The sequence below is a fragment of the Gymnogyps californianus genome, chromosome Z (genome assembly GCF_018139145.2).
Source record: "Gymnogyps californianus isolate 813 chromosome Z, ASM1813914v2, whole genome shotgun sequence".
Taxonomy (NCBI): Eukaryota; Metazoa; Chordata; class Aves; order Accipitriformes; family Cathartidae; genus Gymnogyps; species Gymnogyps californianus.
The window spans coordinates 7,054,988-7,078,157 of NC_059500.1; the positions used below are offsets into that span (position 1 = coordinate 7,054,988).

The window sequence follows — 23,170 nt, forward strand, 5'->3', positions numbered from 1 at the left end:
ATTTCTGACATTAGAAACTTAAATTTGTCTCAGTATTTGTGCCTCAAATCCCATTAATTACAGTATTGGCTTCATGAGATACAACTGCTGCTGCTAAGAGCAGTGTTTGTGCTCAAAATGACTGGAGCAAGGGCATGGATACACAGATATTATATGTGTATAAACACTTTAAGAAAGAATTAATGACACATAAAACTTCATAAGACTATGGATGTTTTCATGTTAATTTACCTGCTTACTAAGCAAACTTTTATATCCACGTGATAATGTTTTGTTTGCGTGGTGCTGATAGATAATACACCATGACAGCATTCCTGCAAAGGCAGTTGTAACATTAGCCTGGTAAATCTACAGCAGAGTCCTATGAGTACCTTAGTCCTTTTTGTGCTCTATTTTTCATATGCATAATAAATAAGTATTAGCGCTATTTCTGTATTTTCCACTGAAGGATCTCTAAGCAAAATTACAAAGTCATCACCTGAATGTTAATGGTAGCTTGGGAACCAGACCTGTAAAGAGAATGAGTTTTAACACTGTTATTAGGAACAGAGCCATCCTGCTCATGTCCGAGCATCCATCCCTGCCCTCCCAAAGTTCATTCCGCTCTGCCCCAAATCACAGTTTGATCTATGAACATGCAAGGCATTTGCAGTCCTTCAGACCAAAAGAAATCACAAGAATGCAAATAAATCACATGAAAACCGGGAACAAAGCATTTTCAGCTGTGAAAATCTTGTCATGGAATGCATATCCAAAGGATATTACAGCAATCTCATCATCGCATTTTTAGAAAACACCTCAATATTGTCCTTCTCCAGAACAAAACTTTTGCCCATACAAGGCTGACACAAGACTGACAAAGCCATCTTCTCAAAATAACCCCCCACCCTTCAAACCACAAACAAATCAACCAAAACTATCGAGGCAAAGAAAACAAGAGATTTCGCAGGGGGAAAAAAAAAAGAAGATGCAAAGAAGACTGCCTTGCCCAGGAATGATTTCACCATTGTTATCAGTTTCATGTGAAAGCTGTGCTAATACTATGGCTGGTGGGTGGCAGCATAAAGCCTTGAACAGGAGATAGTCAACGTATCTGACGGGATGATAATGGCTCTTCCACAAGGGCAAGCAAATATTTAGATGAAAATTGTACTCCAGATTACGATGATCCTGTACCAAAGTAAGTGTCAACTATCCTTTGTGTGCTTGCCCAAAGATATCCATGTTCCCTCTTTTCCTTCCCTCAGCAACTCTTATTTTTTTTATATTCTACCCACAACCCAAGTCCTTCTTTGTTCTCTGTCCTGATTCTTTTGCTGCCTTTCTTTCTTTATACCATTTTCTGCTACCCGTATTCACACTGAATGCAACCAGTCACATGGCTAGCCTCCACCTGAACTCCATAGTACAAGACATGTAAGCATTATTCCCTACGAATGAGGGCAAAATACCTCCCTTTAGTTCACGCGTCATTAACGTGCCCTTCTCAGATTCTCTCCCTAGCCTTTCCCCCCTTTTATCACCGAAATTCACCGTGCATTGTTCTTGTACATCTTTCCTTTTTTTTGTTCTCGCCCATGGTCATTTTCGCCTCCTCATTTCCTCTGTTAGCTTCTCCTACCCTTCCCTTCGCTCCTTCCTCACTCGTTTTCTCCTGCCATTTCCCACTTACTTTCTTCTCGCAGCACAACCCGCTGTTGCCACCTTGCTCGTCGTTCTTCCTCTGGTTTCGCTGGCGTAACTTGGAAGTAGGCAGGAGCCTCGGTCCTGCCACAATGTGGAGGCCAGGGTGACCGCTGCCAGCGGGCTGCATGGAAAGCCTAATTTACTTCTTTCACCAGACCCACTCCAACCACTCTCTCCCACTGACCTGTTAACACAAAAAATATAGCGAGGCGAAAGCCCAAGGCAGACAACCAACTTTGGCACAAAATGGCTTTTGTTGCGGTATGCTCTAATCTGATGAATTATTGCAGCAAGTTGCAAAAGCACACATCCCACACAACCCACGCCGTGACAGGGAATTGCCTATGTGCAGCTACAAGCACCTCGGACTCTTCAGCCTCTGGCTCCTTCCTCTTGTCTCTGCTACTCTGTCACTAATTTGTTCCAGTTGCTCATTAATTCTCTCCTAATCCCCCCCCAACAATTTCACCTCACCAACCGTTCCCTTCACTCTGGCAGCTCAAAATCCAGAGGGTATTTTTTTTCCCTGCAGCTCCAACAATGATAAACAGATGCTGGTGGTCTATGCCTCGTACAACTTCCCTCCTCGAATTTTGCGTGGCGCTTATTGTTCATGACCTTTGCCTGCCAACGCAATGGGGAGATGGGTGTATTTACAACCTGGCCTGACCAAAAAAAAGCGCTCCGAGGGCTTGACATTAAACAAGAAAAGCCCCCTCAGGTTACACACGTGAGTAGGTTCACAAGATCAGTCTTACATTTGTAAAGATAAGCAGGTATCAACATCTGCAAAATTCGGGATTATACTTCAGCAGCAAGGGCACAAAAAAATCCAGAGACCGCGGTACTTCAAAAAAAGCAAGTAATAAATGGTCCCAGTGGTTGCTCCCTTCCTATCATCTCTCTGGAGCACACAATTATTTGCAATGTACCTTTAAAAAAATCAAAGCATTTCCTTGAATTTTCTTTAGATGATTTTTTTCTTTTTTTTTGGTAAGCTTTTCTAAGACACACTGTTTTGGCTCAGGAAATGTTTCCTCCCAACCTCCAATCGCCACAGGCTGGTCTCGGCTCTAGCCCACGAGGCCCAAGTTATCCTTCGGCTATGAGAACGTGGACATGCCTCCGCCGGGGAGCCCCCTCCTCTCGGGGCTCGCCCTCCCGTGACAGGGAAGGCTCCCTCGGCCCACCCCGACCCTTCCTAGCCCTGCCGAGAGGGAAGGGTTTGACCTTCGGCGCTGAGGAAATGGGGGCGACGGGCAGGTCTCTGTGGGAGGCGCCCGATCAGGGGTGGGGTGGGGGGGCTCGGGGGTCCCCGTGGGCTGCGGGCCAGGCGGGTGGCTCTGAGGAGCCGAGGCGAGGCGACCCCTGAGGAGGCACAAGGCGGGGAGCAGGGCGCGGACCCTGAGGTGCCTTGGGGCTGGCAGCAGCTGAGGAGAGGGCTCCAAGAGGGGAGGGAGAGAGGCCATGGCGGGGAGCTGAGAGGGAGGCCGAGCAAACCGCGGGGCAGGGGGCGGCTGCCGCCCAAACCCCCCCCACTCCCCCACCCCCCCTCGGGGAGTGGTGGTGCGGGCGACCGCGCACCGGCTGCGCCCCCGGCCCGCGGGGGACAGGAGGCGGCAGCGCGCTGCGCGGCCGGCTGAGGGGAGCGGGCTGCGGCGGGGGTGTGGGGGGGTGGTGGGGGGTGGTGAAGGGCCGGGGAGGGAGGGCAGGCGGCGGGGAGGCCTTGGGCTGCCTGGAGGCGCCGGCTGCCGAGGGAGTCCGGTCCGCAGTTTGCCGCTCGCCGCCGCGCTCTCCCTCGCCGGCAGCGGCGGCGGGCGGGTGGCGGGCGCTCGGAACAGCCGGTTGTTTAAAATCCTTCTAGAACCGTTTCTAATTCCCCCTTGCGCCGGGGAAGGGAGAGCGCGAGCGGGGGGGGGGGAGGAGGAGCCGAGGGGGCGGCGGGGAGGGGGGGGGGGGGAGAGGAGGGAGCAGCCCGTCCGGGTCTCCGCCTGTCGATCACCGCGCGGGGGCGTGCCCGCCCGCCCGCCCGGCCAATGGGATGTGTGTGTGGCGGCGTCTCCATGGTGACGGGGCTGTTCCCGGGGAGGCTGTGATGGGTTGACAGGTGCGTGACAGTCGGAGCTCTCTGCAGGCATGTACGGCAAAGGCAAGAGCAACAGCAGCGTCCCGTCCGACAGCCAGGCCAGGGAGAAGTGAGTACAGCCCGCCGGGCCGCGCGGGCGGACCGCGCCTTACGCGGCCGCCGACCCTGCGCGCAAAGTAACTTTCCTGCCGGCGGGCGGTGCGGGGCGGGCGCGGGCGCGGCGGGAGGCCGGCCGGACCGAGGGGGCCCGGCGCCGCCCGGGCCGGCGTGAGGGGGCAGGCGGCCGCGGCCGCGCTGCTCGGGCGGAAGGGCCCGCGGAGGCGGGGGGGTGGGTTAGTCCCCGCGGCGGGACAGCGGCGGCCGGGCGAGGGGGCCGCAGCGGACGCCCCCTTCCCTTCCGCGGCCGGTCCTCCGCGGGGCGGGCGAGCAGCGGCGGGCTTCCCCCCACCCCCGTCCCCGGGGCCCTCCGCGGGGCTCGGCGGCGCAAGGTGCCGGGACAAGTTGGGTAACAAAGAGCCCCGGCCCGGGGCCGGGGACGCGGGGGCCGGGGACGCGGGGGCCGCCTCCCGCCGCTTCCCAACTCGCCGCCTCGCAACTTTTCCCCAGGACCGCGCAGCCCGGCGGCCCCGGCCCCGCGGCGCATTGTTCTCCGGGGCGCACGGCGGGGGGGGGGGGGGGGCGCCGCGCTCCGGCTCCCGCCCCGCCAAACAAAGGTGCTGCCGGGATGGGCACCCCCTCCGTTTTGGGGTTGTTTTTTTGGGGGGTGGGTGGGGTGGGGTGGGGTGCCAGTGCGCGGCGGGGCTCCCTCGCAGCCCCCGGCCTGAATCCGGCCGGTGCCGAAAGAGCCTGCGAAAACTACTTTTTTTTTTCCCCTTACCCCCCCCCCCCCCCGGAATAAAATCTCCAGCAGAACGGCGCGAAGGTTCCTTTATTTTTCTCTCCCTCCCCGTGTAAACGCACGGCTCTTGGGAGCGGGGAGAGACCGACGGCGCCCGCGGGAAGCGGCGCGGACCGGGCCCCCGTGCAGCTGCCCGGCGGGATGCGGCGGGGAGGCCAGCAGCCCCGCCGGGCTGGGGAGAGCTGGGGCTGCCTCCTTCCCCGGGCCCTGCGCTGCGGTTAGGGCAGGCGGGAAAGAATTGGGGAGGAAAACGAGTTTTTGGAATGGACGGCGTCTCTTTAAGTTGTCTGTAGTGGCAGCTTCTTGGCGTAACTGAGGCCGGTTTAGCACGGGGAGGAGGCGGCGGTGGTGAAGGGGGAGGAAAAGCCCGTGTGAGGGGGAGGAGGAAGCGTATCGGAGGTGGCTTCAGCCGGGGGAAGGTCGGGGTAAGGCTGCTGAGGGGATCCGGGGATGGAGACCTCCGGCCAGAAACGAGGTTTGCACCTATCCGCTGCAAAAATCGCATTGCTCCAGAATTGCATTTAACACCAGGCTGAATACTCCGGGCACGGCTGATGAGTTTCCCTTCAGGCAGTTTGTCTTGAACCTTCACCTAAAAGTTTTTTTGGTGGTGGTGGTTTTTTGTTTTTTTGCTACAGTATTTTAGAGACTTCCTAATTCCAGAGACTGGCATGCATGCTTCCTGGAACAGCAGCAGGCCAGGCATCTCTGTTGCTACAGGAGAGGGAGATGCTAGGGGAAATTTAAAGTGTTGTTATGTTTGGGAATTTCACACGTAACTTTGCAACGGAAAGGTAGAGGAAGACGGAGGCAGCGCTGACATGAAATGTTAATTGCTGAGACGGAGTGGGAGACGCAACTTGGGCACTAAAATCTAATCAACTAGTGGCACTTCTTACTCCCAGTGTAGGAGTAATTTTAAAAACAATTGCTTAAGTGGCTAGTGGAAGCGTTGTTTATTTGGTATAGCAAAATTACACAATTAAACCATTTTCTTGTGCTACGTAGTTGCTGGTGTTTGTCAATACGCTTGGTAAGTTCTTGAAGGGCACAACAGGATAGCGCTGTGGGACTAGATAAATCTATAGGGCTGCTGTTTGTTGGATCAGATGAAGATCATGTTCTTTTAATTCTGCTTTGCAAAACTACCCAATACAAGCCACACACACAATTGCTCTGGTCCTAGGGCTGAAACTTTGAACTGTTTTTTCAGTCTTCCTCTTTCATTGTAGCTGGTTTTTCTTCTGAATTCTTGCTGCCATAAAGCACATAATATTTCATGTGGTATGAAAACGCTTAATAATTTTCAGGGCAAGCCTGCCAAACTGACCTATTACCAAGTAGCAACTGCCCTCCTAAGTAAAGTTATGGGGGGCCAGCTAGATGGTGCTGTTCGATTTAAATACACTTTGTCTCCCACTCATCATAACTAACAGCTGGAAATGTGAATTCCTCATGTATAGATTATTTTATGCAAAACACTGAAATGGATTGTTCTTAAATCACGGACTTGACGGATCGGTAACTTCTTGGTAGCATCTACTTACGGTTAAACACAACTGGGAATTTGGAAACACCCTTTTCCTCTCTCATCCCCCCCCCCCCCCCCCCAGCTGTCCTTTCCTTTAATGAAAAAAAAAAAGAAAAAGCCTAAAGACTTTGCTTATGATGTGGAATAGCATTATAGTCCACATTCCAGATTTTTTTGTATTACATCTTTTCAAGTTTCTTCTTAGTAGATCAGACCACATCATTGCCATTTTCATACGCTTTCTTTCTGACAACCAAAAAGCTGTGATTACGTTTTTTTTCTTTTTCTTATGACATTGTTTTACAGCCATGCAATGCTTCTCCCAAGGTGATGCATGAGTTCTTGTTCTGCTCGGAAAAGTTGCCGTTGAATTACTTATCTCTACAAAAATACAGCTTCGACTTCTGCATGAGATTGTGTTAATTTGAAAGCCACGGAGAAAATATATGTTTGACTGATACATTAAGTACTTATTTAATCAAGAAGAGTGGGATTATAATTATGTTTAATTTGAAGGTTTTTAGAACAGAACATATAACTTAACTCTGTCGTGTCTCCTCAAGGTTTTAAGTATCTGAAATTTGTAGCCAGTAACCGATCTCCGAAATACACTTGTAATAATTAAGGAAATAAAATAAAATAAAAAAAATGCACTGCCTTGGGTTTGGACAGCCTAATTACATGGAACATGTTTCTTCCCCATGAGGATATGTGCCAGTGACAGGACTAGAGTGTGAAAAGAGTATATTTCAAGTGTGGAAAAGATGTGTGTTGTTCGGATGTTGTTTGTAATCAGGGATGTGATATATTTTAGAGACCAGTCCAGTGCCAAATATGTTTCTAGCATGGTATGTCACTATATGCTGCCTTTAATATTTATGTCCTTTGAGGTTATGTAATTTCTATTAAAATGAACAAGTTTTGCAAGGCATTTATGGTAGCCCTTGGCAAATTTTCAGTTCCAAAGATGGCGTTCGGTTTATGGTCTCTCTCTTTGTCCCTTCTGCCTGACCTTTGGGGTAAATTATCTGTACTATGTAGCTTAACAGCACATGTGAAGTGTGGATAGATAAATTCGGGAAAAATAATACCTAATGTTATACCAGAGAGGTACAGTACAGCACAGCTAGGTAAAACACTAAAACTGAAGGCACATGATACCTGTGAGGTGCGAAGAAGATGAAGAGAGAAAAATCAGAAGTGTTGTTGTGCCCCTTCCTCCTGTTCTGGAACATCTGTCACTTAATTTTGGGTTCAGGCCATCTCTATCGCAATAAAGGACGGGGAAGTTGTATTAAACAGTAGCTCTTCCACCACTCGTGCTGTGCCAGGGCCAAATAAGGCTCATCTACATTGTAAAAGAAAAAAGACTAAAATTGTTCTAAACATCCTCTTTTGTTATCTCTTCACAGCAAATGTATCTTTTTTGATTTTTTTTTTTTTCCTTATTCCTTAAAATTGGATTAATTCAGATTAGGAGCTTGGACCTGCTGACATTTCATTGAATGGTGAAACTCTGTAAACTTTTAGTCTTGGAGAAAGAAGGACCAGACTATACAAATTTTATGTAGCTTTCCCAACAGGACTTTTATAGGCATTTGCAAATGGAACTCTCTATCTATATATAAATAATATTTTAAGTTAGAAAATATGTGTAGAAAAATAGTTTAAAAGAACATACATCATAAGGAAAACTAAATTCTGAAGGGATTACGTGTTTTGTGTTCAGGTGTCTTGATCTTTCAGTGGTCTTCTAAAGTAGTCTTTTTCCCAAGATGCCCTTACCTTGTTGGGGCTCAGCAGACATGCAGATTTTGGTTAAAAACTAACCGGGTGACTAGAGAATGTGATTTCCTTTGATATAAAAAGATGCATGATCGAAATAACAACACAGAAGCAAGCATTAGGGTCGGTTATTGATTGATTTTCCAGCTTGGTGTGGGAGAGGATGTAGAGAAAGTGAGAATACTTCATTGCTGCTATTGTGGTATTCTTGCTCCATTTTTTTGCATGACCCAAGTTGTAAATGTCTCCTAAGTTTGATCTTGGCCAGTTGGCCACATGGAGGAAGACGGGCATTTTTCTTTTCCACTTTGCTGCTGCTTTGAAGAAGAAAGAAGATGTCTCCTTTGTTGTTTCTCCTCAAGTCAGTTTTGGGTGGCTGGCTGTTCAGATGTATGACTCCTTTATATCAGTGGTGTGGGTGCCTGCCTTGATAGATCTCTCTTCCCAAGTGGGAAAGCGGAGCGAAATTTACACAACTGCTGTCATTTTCTTGTTGATGCCAGTAGGGTTCTCTGTAAATAGAGAAAAACTCACCAATGCTTTCGTCATTTGATTCTGCTGCTGTTTAGGAAAACAGAGGTTTCTGAGGGCTTTTGAGGATTTGTGGATTTCTAGAGATGGTTTTTTTGGTTGGTGGTTTTTTGGTTTTTGTTTTTTTTTTTTTTTTTTCAAATTTGGAAAGCCAGCATTGCATGAATTTACATAGTTAGGTTACCTTTTTCCACTGTAATGTTTGTAAGCTGCATAAAAATAAGGTACAGATTAAAATTAGTTGGCTTCAATGATAAATTTGCTGCTCATTCCTGGGAAACGGTGAGTTAGTTTTTCAAGTTTCAGGTGGTGAAAGATATATTGATATTCCCCCCCCCCCCCCGCCCCCGCTTTGAAAACAAAATTAGTAGTTTAATCCAGCCTGTTTTACAAAATTTAGGTTTGACGTTTGTACACTGATTTTATCCATCAGGTCTAACTTGTAAAAGTTGCAGGTGTGCTGCTCTGGGAGTCTATGAACATAACACTTTTTGTATGTTTAATAAGTAAGAGCGCAGAAGGGAAAATTCTGGAAATAGTGACTATCAATATTTATTGTTGATCACAGTGCCTCAGGTACTCTCTTACACTGCACAGGTATCTTGGACAGCATATGAAGGCGTTTCGGATAACGTATATGCTGCAATTCAGACCACTAAGAATAACTGCTTTTGCGGTGGAGATTTAACAGGTGCTGGTAGTCGGAACAATAGGTGTGGTGGACCATAGAAACATAACTTCAGTATAGCAGCGCCCTGAAATACATACCCAACTTTTAAGTGTACTGCTTACAGCAGGGATATTTGTTTCCATACAGTTAAGCACATACAAGTATTTTATTGGACTGGCAAGAACCAAGGGAAAAAAGATGCTTCAGTTTCTGCATTGCTTCCTCTACGCAATTGGTCTGCTCACAAAAGGTTTGAGTTTTTTTTCCTGTGCTTTTTCTTAATGCTGAACATTATGAGGTGTCTGATTCCTGCTTTTGTGGGCTCTGTAGTGCCAAGCAAACTTCTGCTACTGAAGAGCAAGGACTTCTGGAGCCCGCTCAGACCCACTGGGTACAGCAGATGCACTCTTGACTACAGTGAGCGTGATTCGGGCTTGGCTAAAAGATAATTAAATCTTTCTGAAGGAGACAGTAGTTAACAGAAACTGCTATATATTAATAATTCATTTTGCTTAAATTATAGGCATATGATAATGTCACAAGTATTAAAGCAGCCAAACAAGATTTTCATAACTTTGCCAAACTTTCAGTGTTTGGGTGGAAAATTTATAATGGCATATATAAGCCTTGTGCTGATTTATTTAATTTCTTCATGTGTAGAAGTTCAGTTGAAATGTTTTGGCTCAGTTTGAAAACTGGGCAAAGAAAAATTGTGTTTTCCAATGTTTTAAAAGTTCTCACAACTTTTACTGTGGAAGACCAATAGTACCCATCTGCTTAGAAACACTTGAAATCTAGTTGAAAAAGGATGAGGGATTTTATTCCAGGAATGTGTCTTTTTCCATTTGCATGACAAAGCATCTGAATTTAGCCAGGATACAAGCCTTTTCAAAAAGATCCATTTGCATATGCTTAGGGCTTACTAACTGTAATCACTGAATATTTCATCTTTGCTGGGAGCACAGCAGATACTGGGATCAGAGGAGCGGCTTGGGGAGAAAAAGTGGGACTGGGCGCTGGGGGGAAGGAGAGTGTAAATATGAGTAGTTGGAGCCTGCAGCCGTGAGATGCCAGGACGTCGAGATAATGGGGGTTGGCTCTTGAAGGAAGATGGAGGAAGCAGGGTGGAAATGGCCGGTCTGGAGAGAGGAGGCAAAGAATTGCTCCCTCAGGCGACTGGCATTGGGATCAGAGATCTGGGTGGGAGCTGGTGCATCTAGACAAGGAAGATAGACCTGGTGCAGAGCAGGGAGCGGAGCCAGGACAGCAATGCCTTCAAGGAGACAGGTCAGGAAGTGGAAGGTTTTTGTTGTGTTAGGAGGAACATACTGTCCCTCCAGGTACTGGAAAATGACCGTTCCTTTGCTGCCACCAAGTACCTGTGAGACGAGGGGTAAAATGTCTTATCTTCAAGATAAAACCTACAAACACCTGTGAAATACTGAGTTGACTGAAATGGCAGAGAGGTGTGTGTTAGTCCTAAAACCTGTAGGTCAGATGAGATGTCAGGGCTTTGGGAGGGAAGGATAGGATTTGCCATTCAGAAGCAGCTGGAATAGCGTGTGTGTGTCTGAGTGCAATGTCTGGGTGTTGTACTTGCATTCTCAATAATGTTCTCTTAACTTGGAAAATACAGATGTATACTAAGTGGTGTTCTTACTTTGTCCTCATTTGCATGTTCACTGATTTTTTTTTTTTTTCCTCTGGAAAAACTCTGGCTTTTTTTATTGTGCAGAATAGAGCATTGTTTTCATAATGAGTAGCTATTTGATAGTTTGCTATTTTGCTGTCATGCAGTATGTGCCTTATGGCTGACTTGCTGTTTCATAATACAGCTGTTCCTAGAGGAAGAGTATGTTGTTTCTTTGGTGCCCAGCACCACGGTGTCTGAGTTTCACAAACTTTTAAAAATATGCACCAAGCCACTCCTGCCTGCCTGCCAGTTTTAGAAATGGCAATAAGGTGCAGAAAGGTGAAAGGCAAAAATATTTGCTGATTATTGGGTGCCCAATTTGAGCGGTGTAGCCTTGAATTTTTTTTGGAGCATCACATATACCACTCGTGTACGTACAACTTCCACCATCTCCTTTGCCACTGATTCTAAGGATGAGATGCGGTTTTATCACATCAGGCATCCAGAAGATGAGGAACAGAAAATGATTCATCCCCTGTGCAAAGTTTGTTTCAGCCGAGTGGCTTACGACACAGAACCATCCTGTGGCACAGCCAGAGATGGAAGACCATTTCGGGTGGTCTCAGAAGGACCCATGTGCAGCACGGTCCCCTCCGCCCTAGAGTCTGCCGTCTCTCCTGGTGCAGCACACAACTTCTGCCTCGGACGGACTGTGATTCAGTCCAGGGCAGGATGGAAACAAGCAGTCCCCTGAGCTGCAGAATGGGTGAAGCCTGATTTCCTGGACATGTTGTCTTCTTGAGGTCATACTGCAGTGTGTCTGTGAAAGCAAACAGCTGAAGCAACTTGTAGAAATGTAATATTTTTTTCAGACTGCTGTCTCTTTTTTGGATATACTTGAAATTGGAAAATGAACTCAAAAGTTATCCAGGGTGGACATTTGCATACTTACACACAGCATGACCTTGCAAGCCTGCTTTCCTTAGGGAGGGAGACTACAAATACATGGTTGTATGATTCGGGGTGGCATTGTAGTTGGGTAGAGCCTCTCCATGATGACCGCTCCATGAACCCTCAGGGTGCAGAAAAGGGCACGATCCTGCACAGCCTGGTGTAGTACTCTACAAGTGCACGTGATTAGCAACTACTCAAAATGGTTACTTGTAAGAGTTTACTGCAGAAGCTTCTTTGGGCACCAGCAAGAACACAGCTAGAGAATATTCAGTAGCTACAACTTGAAGGCTTTCCAGCTGTGTTGCTTGGGATTAGGGCCGCTCGGTTCCTGTTTTTTTGATGTACAAACAGGCCAGAAAGGAGTGCTGGTGCAGGCTGAGTCAAAGCTGAAGTTTCTTTTTCTGGTGTCTGCTCGGTTAAGCCACAGACCCCTAAGTCCAGATTGTTTAGGTAGTGGTCAGGTAATACATAGCTATTGTTTCAACTACGAAGAGGAGATCTTCCTCAGATAGCAACAAACGTGTTAATTCAGAAATCTTGATGACCTCTGTGCATGCTTCTCTAGGCTTTAGGATATTTCTCTCTTTCAGTCCCAGGAAGGTAATAGGTGAGAACATAAAATGTTCTTTTCTAGGAAACTGAAAGGTGGCAGTAGTCAAGACCATAGTGTCCTAGCTTTTTTCTTTCCTGCTTCATTAAATATAAAAATATAAAATATAAAAATAAACTGAAAATCTTTGTGGTGGGTCATTTTTTCCCCTTCAAACCTTCTGTGATTCTTGCCTCTGGACTCTTTGTTTTTTCTCCATATTATTATTAGCGTGTCCAGATCAGAGCATAGAACTGAGCAGAATGAAATAGTTAGCTCTCTTTTGAGATAATATATACTACTTGGGTTGTATATATAAAACATTGCTGCTAATACTCCCTAGAACACTTGCCTGTTTTTTGTTGTTGTTGGGTTTTGTTGTTTTTTGGTTGGTTTTTTGTTTTTTTTTTTTTAATAATCCATTTTGCAGTCCACATGCCCTCCAGGTTCTTTTTACAATACTGCTGCCTAGCCAATTATTCCCTATTTCATATTTGTGTATTTGATTTCTTATTCCTGAGCATAGTACTCTACATTTGTCTGTACTGAATTTTCTCTTGTTAACTTTCCTTATTGCCAAGCACAAATACGATGGGCGATGAGTGGATTGAGAGCAGCCCTGCGGAGAAGGAATTCGGGGTATTAGTGGATGAAAAATTGAATATGAGCCAGCAATGTGCACTCGCAGCCCAGAAAGCCAACCGTGTCCTGGGCTGCATCACAAGAAGCGTGGCCAGCAGGTCAAGGGAGGTGATTCTCCCCTTCTACTTCGCTCTTGTAAGACCCCACCTGGAGTGCTGTGTTCAGCTCTCAGGCCCCCAGCGTAAGAAGGACACGGACCTGTTGGAGCGAGTCCAGAGGAGGGCCACGAAGAGGATCACAGGGCTGGAGCACCTCCCCTACGAAGACAGGCTGAGAGAATTGGGGTTGTTCAGCCTGGAGAAGAGAAGGCTCCAGGGAGACCTTATAGCAGCCTTCCAGTACTTAAAGGGGCCTACAGGAAAGATGGGGAGGGACTCTTTATTGGGGAGTGTAGTGATAGGACAAGGGATAATGGATTTAAACTGAAAGAGAGTAGATGTAGATTAGCTATTAGGAAGAAATTCTTTACCGTGAGGGTGGTGAGGCACTGGAACAGGTTGCCCAGAGAGATTGTGGATGCCCCATCCCTGGAAGTGTTCAAGGCCAGGTTGGATGGGGCTTTGGGCAACCTGGTCTAGTGGAAGGTGTCCCTGCCCATGGCAGGGAGGTTGGAACTAGATGGTCTTTAAGGTCCCTTCCAACCCAAACCATTCTGTGATTCTGTGATTCTATTCTGTTCGTGTCCCCAAAAGGGCTTACTATAATCTTTCCCAGCTTACCGTGTACACTTTTGGTTTTTTGCATACAACTTATTAATGGAAGTTTTTTAATGGAATTGGCTTAGGATAGCAAGAGCTTTCTTGAACCGTTCTCTCATTTGTAGAAACATATTGTCCTGGTTTCGGCTGGGATAGAGTTACTTTTCTTCTTAGTAGCTGGAACAGTGCTGTGTTTTGGATTTAGTGTGAGAATACTGTTGATAACACGCTGATGTTTTAGTTGTTGCTAAGTAGCGCTTATCTTAAGCCAAGGATTTTTCAGTTTCCCATGCTCTGCCAGCAAGCAGGTGTGCAAGAAGCTGGGAGGGAGCATGGCCAGGGCAGCTGACCTGAACTAGCCAAAGGGATATTCCATACCATGGAACGTCATGCCCGGTATATAAACAGGGGGGAGTTGGCCAGGAGGGGCGGATCGCTGATTATCATACTGATAATGACTCTTCCATTATTTTTTTCATGTGACTGTACACCATTTTTTCATTTCATGAAGACTGTTTGCTTACTTCAATGTCATGTGATAGGCTAAGATTCAAAACTCTTACATCTTAACTTTTAGTAAGCCATCCACTATTCTTCCTTGCCCACTGCGCAGTCTCCTTTCGAAGTAAACCAAAATGAGCTGACAAGTTCTTTTTCCTCACAGATAATGTTGACTCTTTCTTATCTTTGTATTCTGCAGGTGTTTATAATTTTTTTGGAATTGTTTTCTGTATATTTTCTGATAGTCAAGCTGGTGTCTGCATGAAATTTCCTTTAAAAAAAAAAAAAATTTATACATGCTATGGCATGCTAAGATTTTTCCGTTCCTTGGGGGTTTTTGTTTTGTTTTCTCCAATACCAGACTAATGTAGTATGTGTAAACAGTCCAAAATGTTGACTCATGCTCATCATGTGAGTGCTTGCACAGTGGGACAGAGAAGCTGGACAGCTCATTTCTGCTCACCTGTATCTTAAGTGCCTCCTTACGACTGGCCCCCTGAAGCCCTTGCTCTTCCTCTTCCCTTTGCATCTCCATTCCCTGTGCCCAGAGCAACCTGAGCCTCTTGTGTACAAGCCTTTGGCTCCTCCAGACCCCAGCTTGCACGCAGCTTTGACATCCACGTCTTGTTTTTAGGAAAACCAGCATCATTTGTGATAAAAGAGTTAAATGTAAATGAATATAATTTATGTTGCCCTTTTATTTTCTGTAGGCTTTTCAAAATGCTTGCAGTCTTTCTTTTGGCAAGTGTATTGGAGATTTTGGGTTTTAGTTTTAAGCTGGACCCACCCATGCGAGAACAGTGATGGGTTGGATTTCCTTCTTCTAAGTGTATTGAGAGCATGCTTTTTTTCCCCCCCTTGTTTCCTGTGCAAATATCAATCAGGAAATTACCAGTTTGTAAAAATCTGAATGTCAGAAATCATACTTCTGATGGCAGGTACAGTTTGTCAGCTGTGGTTGTGGATTGTGAGGGTTGCCTAGCTCGTCCGTGCCTCTTAGCATTGAATTCACAGGCTGCTTGATCCCATCCTTGTTAGGCTTTACAGTCTGCCTTTGGGCTTGGGTTTCGGTGTGAAGTTCAGTTGTTCAGGTAGAAGCATTTAACTGGGAGCTGACCGTGATGTAACCAATACTTTTTGCTAAGTTTGTAGGGGTCTAGTTGAAGTACAACCCTTGTTGTTAACCCCAGACTCTTGATGGGATTGATCAAGCCTGAACTGCGAATGGAAGGGCTGGTTTGCTACTTAGGCTTGGCTATTTTGTTTCTTTCCTATCTCCCATTCCTAAATAAAAGACTGTCTTTGAAAGAGGGAATTTCAATCATGAAGAAGAAATTAACATAAGAAGGTACTGATTACACAGTGTCTTGTGTTTTATAGTAACTTTCATTTTATTTGCAATGCTTCTGACTTTTGGGAGAGATTTCACCTTAAAACAAAAACAAACCTCTATAATTTTTCTAGAAAGTAGCCAGTGTTTTAAAAATACAGAAGCAATAAGTTGTCAGTAGTAATACGTTACCAGTATACGTAAATGCCAGTGCATGCAATACTTTTTTCATATTGATACTGAAAATGTCTTGTTACTAGCAGATGCATTTTTAAATTAATCTAATGAGTTTGGAAAGTTATTAAGAATGTTCCACTGTTGGGATTAAGTATTTTTGCAGGTAGTTAGAGGAAGATAAAACACTATCTATATTTTCTGTGCTAATCAACTTAAAGCTTATGAAAAAGTGGCGGCGTTAGTCTTGGAAACTGTTTTTATAGGTTAAAAAAAATCACAGCAAAATCAGTGGCAACCTGAGGTAACCTGTGTTGTCATGTTGGCCTTTCCCTGGGAAGGGCTGTGCTTTCTGAAGAAAATACTTGACTGCAGAAATGGAACTATAATTCCGTAATAAATATGTTCTTCTTGACAGTCTCAGGACAAAATGGATCATGTGGCTGACAGGCTGTATGATTGTGTTGTAAATATTCCGTGATTTATGAACCTGGAAGTAAGGATGCCACCCGATGCTCCTGCTACGGAAGTTGTGGTGCTTTATCAGATCCTTGTAATTGCGACAGCAAGATTTGATAAACCAAAGCCCCTTTGCTTTCTCCATGCTAAATGTTTTATTTACTGTTCTTCTCTCCCAACTAACCCTCAAAGAACGGGGGCTAGTCTTGGATGGCTCCAATTACTCCTCTTTAGGTCAGCCTTTGAATTGAGGTGGTGGTGGGGAGTTGATAGACGCTATTTATATGGTTGGAAGTGAGGATGAGTTAATGAAATTTTATCAGGTGTATCGGGAATAATGAAGCTCCCCTGTGAAATCTGAAACTGCCCTAGAAGTGAAGGTTATGACTCCCATTGACAGTCTCTTGAACTGTCGGCTCCTTGAATTGTTTATTGCTAAGCCCCTCCTAAATTGGTGTATATTGTTTAATCTGCTTTGAAATGTGAATTGCAAGTCAAAGGCCTTTGAGTAAGATAGTGAAAAGTTGTCTGAATTTATTGCATCTTCTGTGAGTGCTTCCTAAACTTTGGTAAACTGCTGCTCCGTAGCTTGTTCCAGCAGTCAGTCATCTTTGGTGGTGGATAGCAGAACTGCTGGTGCCTCCTGCCAGCGTGCAGGTAGGGCACATGCTCCCTTCTGCAAGTCAAAAAGACTTCTGTGATGATGCCAGTGTTAATAAAATATTTATAGAGTATTATACATGGGGAGGATGTTTTAAAAACTTAAAGGCATGTATCCTGGCCTGAGGAATTAAGTTTGTTTTTCCTGTGTGTTTATATGCATGTTGTAAAATAATATAGATGAAAGTTGCTTTTCTGATTTGGAATAGGAAAAGTACGTGGTCAACAAATAGACACCTAGAGCTTGCACACAGGACAGTAGTAAAAAAATACAAAGCTAGAAAAGATAAAGCTTCTGATCAGAAGATGAAGAGCAGTGTGAGAAATACGGAACTATGCCTCTAGTAAATGTAATATGCTTGACAAGCAGATCTGAAAGGTACAACACATTGGTGTTTCTGCCTTCTGCTGCAGCTCCTCAAATTCAATGTCACTTTTAATTTTACTATCTGTACATCTAATTCTTAATAAAAAGAAAGATGTTTCCTCTTACGAGACCAATATCTGTAGACATGTGTAACTGCAAACCTAGTTATACATATTTTAAAATCTTTTTAGAAATGAAATGAGAGACTATAATACAGCAAAACACAAAGAAAGCTGTATGTTATGCTTTGAAGATGCAAGACAAATAATTTGTCCAGCTGTAGTTGGGGAACCTATAAAAAGTGAATGAAAAAATTATTTTGAATGATTTCGCAGAACATCTTAAAATAGATGATTAAAACCAAAATCAGACTGGGATACTGGATGCAGGTATATTCGTATTAATTCTAGTAATTGAGAAAGTTACTTATAAATCTTTCCCAGTATTCCCCAAACAGCCCTGTAAGTCTGTAGTTAATTATTCAAAACTAGAGAAAAAAGAAGTTTGGAGTTGCCTGTTGTCAGTCTCCAATTCTGTGTGGGATTACTCATTAGGAAAAAAAAAAAAGGCATAATAGAGAGGAGAAGGTTTTCTTGTCATAAAACTATACCTTTTTCCTGTAAAACAACACGACTGAATTGAGCAGTGTTTCACTCGTATTACTATCTAGTAAAGCTCTTATAAAATACTTCAGAAAGTTGAAAAAGGACTCTGTGGTTTTAATATTTAGACTGTGAGCCAAACCAATGCATTTGAAAATGTACAGTCATGCCTACAGCAGATTGTGGGTGTACCTGTTCCATATTCCAGGCTGTCGCACACACACTTTTGACAAGGAGCATCAGCCCAAAGCTGCAGGCTGTGTCAGGGACTATAGGACGATTCACAGCGATACAACAGTTAGTCTTGTTTCTCTGTCTTTAATACCACCTTGATCCTTAGTGGCCTGAACTGGTAAAACACTCAAGACGTCATTCAAAGTCAAAAATCTTTGTTTCCTACTTTGTTGGAGCAGCCAGCTTTGCACACATAGTGTAGGTTCACAGTTAGCCACAAGTTACAGAGGTACACTTGTAGTCATCTTCATTTTCACAGCTAAAGTGCTTGAAATGCTCAAGTCCTGTAGGTGGATGTCCTCTGGCATGGTCACAGGCTTTGAGACAAGTCGGGAGTGTTTGTTAAAAGATAGTGTGGGCAAATCAGAAGAGACAGTAGCACAAAAGGGACTTCCTGCTAATAATGCAAGACTAGGGATGATAAAGTGCAGCAGAGAGGAAACACATAAAACTTGCAAAAGTGTTTTGGTATTAGTTTCTGTTTAATTTCTCTTTGCACAGTGTATTCATTCAATAGACAAAACATAATTAGAGGGGCTCTCTGGTATAGTATATTGTTACAGAGAAGAGCTTTGCTTCTGCAAAGGGTTGTGTACTTAAGTGAGCACGCTCTTCTGTTCAGCACAAACATTGGAAATTCTCACTAATTCAGGATACAAGTGGAAAACTAATCGAGGAAAATGAAAGGAAACCTAACCTATGACAGTGTCATATATCCCTCAGGCTTTCTAACACCTTATTTTGAAGCATTCCAACGGGGCTGTAAAGGGAAACAAGAAACTAGATTAAAGAGACCAATGGTGTAATTTGGCAAAGTAGTTGCTGTGTATTCTGCAGCATCAAAGTGGAAATGTTTTTATATTCTTTTCACCTTTGTGATTCAGTTATGGATTTCAGTTAAACTTAAAGCCAGTTCTGTGACAGTTACTTTTTAGCATGCCTGCGACTTTCTTGGAATTTCTGGTTTTCCGGTCCAATAGCATATTTAAAGAATTAACATAACTGAAGAAAGATGACCATTGCATTCTCCTAGTCTGAAACTGAATGTACTAATTTTCCATATTGTGTGTGTGTGTGTTTGTATATGCGTGTATGTATGCATAGGTCTATGTCTATATTTAAGCTTGGAAGGCAGGGTTAATATCTTTGTCCTTACAACAGGCAACTGGACATTACCTGCATGTTGAATCACAGAAGCAGGGCGATTAAAAAAACCCGAACAAACCATTTTGATTCAAATACAGAATAAAATTAGTAGAGGCATTTTCAGAGTTAATAGACTAACTGCACCCTTGATCCACTTCTGAGCTTATTCAGTGTCACCCTTATACTCTTGTCATGTCTTTTGGTATGGAACCATGAGATTTACTGTGTCCTACCTATGGCCTGCATATGGACTGTTGTGTAGTAACTGCAGTTACCTCACCAAGGCTGACTTTGTATTCAACACCTGTGATTTACTTCTCTTTGGGAGCAATGACAAGAGTACCCAACAACCAAACTTCTTAAAGCAAAGTATTTGTTTGCAGCAATGTGAACGAAAGCATGTGAAAACAACACAAGCTGTCTATATATGTGATTTTTTTTTTTTTTTTTTTTTGCCTGGGAATGTACAACTCCCCTGCTGCTTATCTGGTAAAACAAGCTTCTGATTCCTCCAAAAAGCTTCCATCAGTGTGTCGACCTGGATAGCCCCCCGCAATTGACACAGGCTTATCCAAAAAAGATAGACTTTTTTCTCCTTTTTGGCAGCCCAAGTGACCTGAAGAAGCTTTTGTGCCCCAAAGGTTTATCCTTTTTTGTTTGCCTTTTTTGTTTTGTTGTGGTGTTTTGTTTTGTTTTGTTTTGTTTTTTTCTCTCCAGCTCTATTGATTTGGTCTAGTGAGTGATAGTACTTACACATTTGGCCTCACAGGGTACCGTGGCTGGAGTCCAGAGCAGCACCTTCTGTTGGTGAGAGAACCTCACAGTCTGATTCCCTGGTTTGGGGAAATTCTGAAACATGAAAAACAGGATGAAGTATGTGGTGCTGCTCTGTTTTCTCCTCTCCTAGCTGATTCCTTGGCATGTGCGTTGCAAAAACAATGTGTTTGCGTGTGGACAACTTTACTATGGTTGTTCCTGAAAGGCATGTTATATGTCATAGTGTACTGAGTGTGGTGGAAATACGTCAAATGGTTAGAGAACTTGTGCTTTGGGAAAGTTGACATTAATGTACTGGATGCAGGGCACGGGGTAGTGTGAATGGAGCGGGACCTGTGCTCTTAAGCTAGCAGCAGGTATTTTAGCTAAACGTAAACATTTGAAGAGGACAGGCCAGATGTATCACTTTTTGAAACAGTATATAAACTGTCTTAAGTATCGAGGTTGTGTTTGAGCCCTCTTTGCTCCACAGCCTTACGGCTGTACGGATCATAAGATAAGAACATCATGTATTCCAAACTAATACATGATGTGCCTGGCTACTCAGAGGTACTCCTTGGACCAGGCTTCCCATCTACTCTTCCTTGTACCCACTGTTTAGCATAGGATGTTTCCCAGCATCTCTCTGTTTGTTTTTTCATCCAACATGTAAAAGCAAGAAATGAGTTCTATAAATTGGTAGAAAAGATTATAATATTCAGTGACGTGATTTAACCCATGAGCTATGCTGTGACATTCCTTCAGTGAAGATATTGAGGTGTCTTTACATAGTAGTCAAGGCTTCTTTCCGTGACATTTGAAGTTTCAAATTCAGTAAACTGTCATTTTCCAGCCCACAGATGCTCTGCCTCTTAATATTCTGTATTTGTAATTTAGAGTCCAGGAATGTCACTGCCTGAAGTGCTTGGGATATGAGTATTTCCTAGTGGCAGAATTATCTTTTATCTTTGTTTTTAATGTCACACAGTTTGTAAAATTAAGTAAATTTCAGCAATCTCTTGGGCATTCATGTAAGTGATGTTCAACTACAGTGTCTGCTGGAGTTCAGCAGACTCGTACGGTATTTTTTTTCTTTTTGGAATTTCTATTTCTCCAAGTAAGTGGAGACATTAGTGTACAGAAGTATACTACCATTCTGTTGGATGCTGCAGCAAAGGAGTTACTTGAGATGGTTCTAAAAAGTCCAAACCTTTTTGAGTGTCTCTAGTGTAGTATGAGCCAATGTGATGTACAAGTTTCAATTATGTGATTACAAAATGGTAAGACTGTGTGATACACTTTAGCAAGATCATTTCTCTTTATGCAGTCCCTCCACCATTTTAAGAATTTTCCATCCAAAATGAAGTAATGTGATACTGTTGTAGATTATTTGCTGGTTTAGTTGTCCTGAAACATCATGGTTGCTGTGTTTCTTCTATAGTTGACATGAGCCCATTCTGCTGGCCTTCTTTACTCTTCTGAGTGTGGAAGGCTGTTCAATGTAAGTGGATTGTGCTTGCTTTTCAATACCTTGCCTGCTCACCAAAATGAAACAACTGAGTGATGCGCATGTGTCTACCTGCAAACCAAACCAAAGCTGGCTCATCTAGTTCTGGGTTTGCTTATTTGACTACGTCGCCTTAAGTTTGAAAAATAAATAAGAACTAAAGAATACAGCCCGGGTCTGGAAATCTTGTTGGCTGAGAGGTTCATTTAAAATATCTATAGCCTTTCAGTTCCTGCTGTAGGTGTTAGCAGCCTTCTAGAGGACCATCCCGCTTCAGGGGGAGAGTTAACCTCCACAGAAGGCTCCAGGAGCAATCATTTACTCGGTTTGGTCATTTACCTTTCTCTGAAGACCTTCAAGGGCCACAGGTTATCCTTCAGGGCAGGAGTACTGTGTGTGGTAAACCGTTTCAGATTGATGCCGGGGGCAGGAACTGTGTGTTTCGGTGGTGCAAGGAGCTGGGAATTGCTGTTCTCCTCCCACCAGGACTTCACGGTTGGGTTTGCATCCCTGTTCCCCTGCCCCACCCTCCTTCCAGTGTGTACTGTATGTTGATAGGGGTGAGTCACCTCTTTTATTATGTTTTGTATATTTTCCTCCCAAATGTAGTTTACTTTCTGCAGGGAAGGGAAAGAATTTCTGCTGTCCTGGTTCCTTACTTTTATCAGAACTCTGCTAACAACTTCCAGCTGAGGGAGTTCCTGGTATTTTTAGCCTGAGATATTTAGCTATTTGAGCCTCTTTACATGTTTTCCCCTGATATATATTAACCGGGGGGGGGGGGGGGGGAATGGTTCTTGTCAGTTAATATATTCATGAGCATGCTTGCCAAATTGCCTGCACTTATTCCCAGGAATCTGAACTCTTCAGAATTGGGGGGAAGTTTGAGTCCTGGTCAGAAGTATTTGAGTCAGCCTCATTACTCTGTTCTCTGACTGATGCTGCTGTAGCTATGTTCTCACTGAATCTTCCTCTTTATTTTAAGAGGTGGTGTTTAGTATTAAAAAATGTATATAATTGATATTCTGCTTAAAAACACCTAGAAGTAAATAAACTAAAAAGAGCAGAGAATCGTAAAATGGGAACTTGCACTACGAAATGTAAATTCTCTGAAATTCTCTTTGTTCCTCTTTTTTCCAAGTACCTTTTAAGCAGCAGAATCCTCTATCTTATTACTAATGTTGCTGTTTATTGATTGCGTGGCTTACGGTCTGATGAAGTTCTTTAATATTCCGAATATTGAACTTGCTGCCACATCTTGTATACACAACATTTTCAAGTTTCTGAATAACCTTACCCTTCCATGAAATTTACATGAATGTTACTTTGAAAGAAAATATCAAAAATACTTCATATTGACCTTTTGCCTTTAAGAATCACTTTAACCTGTTTCACCATAATTTCACAGATACTACTATCATCAGTTCTTTTCCCTTTTCCTAACAAAGTTTCAGACTAAAGATGAAAAGTTATCTTGTTGCTTTGGCAGGGCTGTTTCTGTGTATTGAAAACAATGATCCGTCTGAGTAGTAATTCTGTTTAGGTCACTGGACTAATATCTTCTTTAGGCAAATGATTCCTCCAAATTTCTTTGAGAATATTATTGTTATTGTTAAACTTGCTGCTTATACATAGATTTGCCTTGGTGAAACATAGTGATTGCAGCAAATACTCCAGCGGTGTCTCTGTAGGACTGGGGAGGTGGGGTGAGAGGGGCAGATGGTGGAAATC

At 44.0% G+C, this 23,170-nt stretch overlaps 1 protein-coding gene across 22 annotated transcripts in view; it reads left to right on the top strand.

Annotated features, from left to right (window-relative positions):
* Positions 1 to 3,822: 3,822 nt before the first annotated feature.
* The window catches only part of SSBP2 (single stranded DNA binding protein 2), a 188,493-nt gene continuing 169,145 nt past the window's right edge, over positions 3,823 to 23,170 (top strand). For all 22 annotated transcript variants that reach the window (XM_050912629.1, XM_050912642.1, XM_050912634.1 and 19 more), the window contains exon 1: positions 3,823 to 3,881. In XM_050912629.1, the coding sequence (XP_050768586.1) occupies positions 3,823 to 3,881 (59 nt within the window). The remainder of the gene's footprint in view (positions 3,882 to 23,170) is intronic.